This window comes from Oryza brachyantha, chromosome 3, assembly GCF_000231095.2.
Source record: "Oryza brachyantha chromosome 3, ObraRS2, whole genome shotgun sequence".
Lineage (NCBI taxonomy): Eukaryota > Viridiplantae > Streptophyta > Magnoliopsida > Poales > Poaceae > Oryza > Oryza brachyantha.
In genome coordinates this window covers 13,143,379-13,149,378 of record NC_023165.2, presented here as the reverse complement: position 1 = coordinate 13,149,378, position 6,000 = coordinate 13,143,379, and the positions used below count along the sequence as shown (strand labels likewise).

Genomic DNA, 6,000 nt, shown 5'->3' with positions numbered 1-6,000 from the left:
ACTAATTTCAATTTAGTTTATTTTTTATAATTCATATAAGTTAAATTTGAACTTGCATATTTTTTAGTGATATATCTCATATTATGATTATTTTTATATTTTCTTAATAATTATTTAGATGACACAAAAATGTTCCTATGTGCTTAAACAAGTTTCCCACGTCCACTTGTCTAGTTCGCATTTGCCATCTTGTACAAGGCTAGGAACATTTTGCTGTTGTCAGCTGCAGCCGCGTCGTCGTCGCCGGCTCGCCGCCATGGGGCAACACGAGTGCTGCCACCGCACGACGCGCGTCGACCGGCGTGGCGGCCGTGACCTGCGCGAAGGCGGCGGCGCGGGGCTCGGGGCGGACGCGGCGTCCTCCGTTGGATCCGTCAGGCGCGAGGCGCCGCCGGCGGGATACCCGTTCGCCCCCGGCCGGAAGCGCGCGCTCCTCGTCGGCGTCAGCTACAGGGGCACCAGCTACGAGCTTCAGGGCACGGTGAACGACGTCGACTGCATGAGGCGCCTCCTCTGCGACAGCTTCGGCTTCCCCGGCGAGTCCATCCTCGTGCTCACCGGTAACTAAAGACGATGATTACGCCAGTATTTGATCCGCTTGATCGATGCTTTGATCCGCTTGATCGATGCTGTTCTTGGCCGTCTTCCCCAGAGGATCTGGGCGACGCCGACCCGTCCAGGTTGCCGACGAGGGCGAACCTGGCTGCGGCGATGCGGTGGCTGGTGGAGGGGTGCGACGCCGGCGACTCGCTGGTGTTCCACTTCTCCGGCCACGGCGTGCAGAAGCTGGACGTGACCGGCGACGAGGTGGACGGCTACAACGAGGCGCTCTGCCCGCTGGACTTCGAGCGGAGCGGCAAGATCCTGGACGACGAGATCAACGAGACCATCGTCCGGCCGCTGGGCCCCGGCGTGAAGCTCCACGCCATCGTCGACACCTGCCACAGCGGCTCCATCCTCGACCTCCCCTTCCTCTGCCGCCTGTCGAGGACCGGCTACTGGCAGTGGGAGAATTACAGCCGGCGGCCGGACCTGACCAAGGGCACCAGCGGCGGCATCGCCATCTCCATCAGCGGCTGCAGCGACGACCAGAAGTCCGCGGATAGCAGCGTGCGCAACTCCGTCGATCTGCTTCGTCTTCTCCGTCCTCTCCCTCGTCAAGATTTCAACTCTCTGATTAATCCTCGCAAGAACATATATATGCGCAGGGGTTCTCGTCGGAGCAGGCGGCTGCGATCGGCGCCATGACGTACAGCTTCATCAAGGCGGTGGAGTCGGAGCCCGGGACGACGTACGGGCGGCTGCTGAGCGCGATGCGGGCGACGATCCGGGAGGGGCAAGGGGGCGGCGGCGTCGGGCGGCTCCTCCCCGGCCGGCTCGGCTCGTTCGTCCGCAAGATGATCCCTTCCGGCAGCGTGCAGGTGAGTGCCGCGATCACCTGAGCTCCGATGGATTCGGAGAAGACGCATGAACTGACGGTTAATTAATTTGTGCCATGGCCGACGCATGGCATGCAGGAGCCGCAGCTCTGCTCGTCGGAGGTGTTCGACATCTACAAGAAGCCGTTTCTGCTGTGAAGTGCACTGATTTAATTTCTCCCGCCACATGACAATTGAGCCGCCATGAACATGAACACGTATGCGTACGCCGGCCCAGATCAACCTCTCAGCGCTGGGGATCGAATCATCTACTTTAGTGTGCTGCGTGGTTAATTGTGGCCTCGTTGCATATATGCGAGATGAGCGCATGCCTACTTATATATGTACTCTTATATAAGTTACAAATTACAAATTGGGGGACCGTTCCGATTTGTTGCATGTGCAGCTATTCGATCACGATTTTACTGGCGACCGGTGAGAAGGGGACAGATCTACGGTACAACTACTGAGCCAACAGTGCTCAGTATTTTCGTATTGCAATTTCCAGAACTTGAGAATTTTTCAGTTTTTTCGGTCCTCCCCTCCGATAGTAGGAGATTAGTAGGTTAAATGTATATCAGTACTAAGTAGTACCTCCGTTTCATAACGTAAAATGTTTGACTTTTTTGGTTGCAACGTTTGATTATTCACCTTATTCAAAAATTTGGTACAAATATAAAAATTGTTAAGTCACGCTTAAAGTTCTTTTGATAATAAAGTAAGTTATAAGCAAAATAAATAATATTTCTATAATTTTTTGGATAAGACAAATGGTCAAACATTGCAAAAAAAAATCAAACATCTTACATTATGAAACGGATGGAGTATATGATTTCGCGAACGAATTTCTTGTAGATCATAGGTGGATCTAGAAATGCCCCTCCTATGAAAATGATTGAATTTTCGATCTGTCGATGCTGAAAATAACAATCAACGATCACACACGTAGGCCCGGGAGTCAATCTTAGACAACTCCAGTGCAGGACCTAAATCTTAGGGTGCGCGGGCATGCCAATCAGTTTGATCCTGCAACTGACAAGATAAATAGTAAAACAAGCCGATCGGCTATCAAGCCGATAGGTAACTAAAAGTCTAGCTGATCGGATGTAGGTGCAGCAGCGGTTAGCCGATAGGCAAAGCAATCGGCTATAAAAAAATTAGATCGGCTAGAAACTCAATAAATAAATTAAATATTAGACCAACGTAATTCATCAAGTTACTTATTAATCTTAGTCGATCGGACGAACCCCTATAACCAGATCAAACCAAACATACATAGTTTGGACTTAACCAAGACAGTATGCAGTCGGGCACGATATGATTATAGGAAACATGAAGATCAATAAGGCTAATAAATAAACTGACGAATTACTTGGAATAAACAACGAATCATTTGCTACGATCGGCTAAACTCAACTTGTATGTAATTCTCATAAGCCAATGCAACATAAATAACTACCGATCTAACTAAATCCAGCCGATTGGTATAAATAACACAGCTGTTAACACCAAAATTTAGTAAATTTTCTTGATGGATTCGGTTAAGAAAAGACATAAATAGCAAATGAAAATCTTATCCAAAAGAGACTGGATTCGAGAAGGAATCATGAGGATCAAGGCTTGGCGGCATAAATTTATCTATTAATTAGAATTAGTTAGGATTTTTATTTTATCTCTAAGGTTGTTAGAGTCCGATAGAGAGTTGTGTGTTAGGGATAGAATCTAAATAGGAGTTTGTTATTTCTTTTTATCTATTAAGAGTTGTATGTCATGTCCAACACGGACTAGCTTCTACCCGAGAGTATAAATATGTATGCCCGGGGTCATTGTAAATCATCTACACATCAGTTAGATCAATTACTTTCGGCGCATCGCCACCCTCTTCTGAAGTTTCAACTCCGGCGGAACTTGGCACCTGACGCGGGGCTGCATCGCTTCGATCTCCGGGGGAGGGGTAAGTCCATCGTTCCGCCGGGCCATGGTAATCACATCTGCTAGATTAGGACTGTCTCGGTTTGGTCCGGTCATTTAATTTGGTTGTGCGATTGCTAGTTATCGTATCAGTTTCAACTCTAGTTACTTCTGTATTTTGAGTTGATCTGGTCGACCGCTTTGAGCGATCTACGTGGGTTTGATATTTGTTGTTTGACATATTCAATCCAGTACTATCTCGGTTAGGTCCGATCTAGTAGATTGCGTTTGTCAGATGGTTTATATCAGATCGACGCATTTTGTTCATTGATTACCAGTCATCGGCTCATTGGCTTAATAGCAATCTAGATCTGTTCAGTATCTATCCTGACACTACTAGATTTAATCTTGAACTGTCTCGGTTGGGTCCGATCTTATATGATTATTCCTACTAAGCTAAACAAATTTTAAACCCAAATTTTTCTTGTAAACCCAAATTTTAATGTTAAACTTTATTTTAAAATAGATTTTATGATTTTTTCATCATAGTTTATTTTACAGTATTTAACTTCTCAAAAAAATAGGAACACAATAACACATGTACAAAAGTTTTAGGCATAGATTATTTTAATTGCTCATATAACGGCTTATACTTATTATTATAAGCGAAAGATGTTATTTGGCTGAGAGGACAATGCATCGGCTATTAATTTATGCACCGTGACTCACTGCGACGCCATCTTTTTACAGCACTGCACCTTTTCTTTTATCTCTTTTGCGCCTTTTTCATTTGCCTCCGTAGCACTCGATGACCAGGAAAAGAACCAATAGCCCTTGTCTTTATGTTTATGCTTATTCTTTTAAGCTAAAAGTTAAAATTTACAACTTAAATTTGGTGTTAATTTTAATATTTTTTTATCGTACTATATTTCTACCATTTGATTTTATATCAGTAAAAATACTTACACAAAAGTTTTACGTAAATTATTTTTCAATTGTTAACAGGTTGCTACGTGTATGTTTAATTTCAATGAAAAGATGGACATGATATCGACTAATCTAGGGTCGTTACGTCCATAATTGTCACCACGCCTGGTAGTCGGGTTGCCTGATCACCTTAATTTGTCCTCCACATCCGCCCAGAGCTGCTCAGGACCTCAGGTCACCTCCATTGCCATCAACCATGCACATTGTTCACTTGACGACCGATGGTACTGTTCACTGATATATACGTGAGAAGCTTAAGCATGTAGGTATTAAAATTTTAATATAAAATTTTGATAGCTACTGTACCTTCTCAAGTACTTAAAAAATTATTTATATGTGAGTTCTGCATGTTTCCAGACTCGTATATTAGTTAACAACACTGCATTGGATTTGATTCCACCTCTGCCCTCAACCCAGATCACCTGCATCCTCGAATCAGGTGGCCGAGTCAGGTGAACCCCGTGAAAATCATAAATATTGTAGAAACCTTAATAATCAATGGTATATGCTCGTAGGGTGCATATATGTAATATATACTAGCATATTACTCATACGTTGCAACGGGATCTTATTAAAAAATATCATTAGCATTTTATTAAAATATAGTTAATAAAATTGGTTTAACATATAAGTCTCAACTTTTTTTTATTAAAAAATAGAAGAGAGTTGGTGGTGGGATAGGTGGCAGATTCACCACCACCCACCACCACTACCACTACTTCCTTTTATATATAAATAGTAGTAGTAGATATCTACAAGGTAGAGACTTAAAATACACAACAAGTTATAGCATATTTAATATTATATCTTTGGCTTCATGGATTATTTATGTAGAAACATATCATATATCTCTGGGGGGCATGTGTTAACACCAAAATTTGGTAAATTTCCGTATTGGATTCAGATAAGAAAATGTGCAATCGCCGATAGAAATTTTATTCGGAAGAGTTCGAATCCAACAGGGAATCGTAAAGACCAAGGCTTGGCGGCGTAAATTTATCTATTAATTAGAATTAGTTAGGATTTTATTTTATCTCTAAGAGATTAGAGTCCGATCGGGACTTGTGTGTTTTATCTAGTAGGAGTTAGAGATAGAGTCCGCATATGACTAGTTTGTTATTTCTTTTTATTTATTAGGAGTTATATGTCGTGTTCAACATGGCCTAGCCCCACCCGAGGGTATAAATATGTATGCCACGGGTCATCGTAAGAGATCTACTAATCAATTAGATCAAATACTTTCGGCGCATCGCCACCCTCTTGTCTGAGGTTTTTAACTCTGGCGGAACTTGGCACCTGACGTGGGGCTGCATCGTCTCGATCTCCGACGGAGGGGTAAGTCATACGTTCCGCCGGGCCATGGTAATCGTTCGGCTAGATTAGAACTATCTCGGTTCGGTCTGATCTTCTAATCCAGTTGCGCGATTGCTAGTTATCGTATCAGTTTCAACTTAGATCACTTTCGTGTTTTGAGTTGATCTGGTCGACCACTTTGGGCGATCTATGTTGGTTTGATATTTGCTATTTGACATATTCAATCTAGTACTGTCTCGGTTAGGTCTGATCTAGTAGATTGCGTTTGTCAGATAGTTTATATCAGATTGATGTATTTTACTCATCGTTTTATCGCACTAACAACCGATAGGTTACCAGTCATCGGCTTATTGGCTTAATAGCAATCTAG

At 43.4% G+C, this 6,000-nt stretch overlaps 1 protein-coding gene across 1 annotated transcript; it reads left to right on the top strand.

Annotated features, from left to right (window-relative positions):
* Positions 1 to 242: 242 nt before the first annotated feature.
* Positions 243 to 1,858, top strand: LOC102701529 (metacaspase-1-like). The gene is made up of 4 exons (XM_006651393.3): positions 243 to 560; positions 653 to 1,110; positions 1,209 to 1,421; positions 1,518 to 1,858. The coding sequence occupies exons 1-4, from the start codon at positions 257 to 259 to the stop codon at positions 1,575 to 1,577; spliced, it is 1,035 nt and encodes a 344-aa protein (XP_006651456.2). The 5' UTR covers positions 243 to 256; the 3' UTR covers positions 1,578 to 1,858.
* Positions 1,859 to 6,000: the final 4,142 nt, after the last annotated feature.

Excerpts from the sequence above, each read along its gene's own strand:
- LOC102701529 (XM_006651393.3), top strand. The coding sequence starts at position 257 with ATGGGGCAACACGAGTGCTGCCACCGCACGACGCGCGTCGACCGGCGT. Across the intron at positions 561-652 it reads GTCCATCCTCGTGCTCACCG|AGGATCTGGGCGACGCCGAC; the intron begins GTAACTAAAGAC and ends CGTCTTCCCCAG. Across the intron at positions 1,422-1,517 it reads TCCCTTCCGGCAGCGTGCAG|GAGCCGCAGCTCTGCTCGTC; the intron begins GTGAGTGCCGCG and ends CATGGCATGCAG.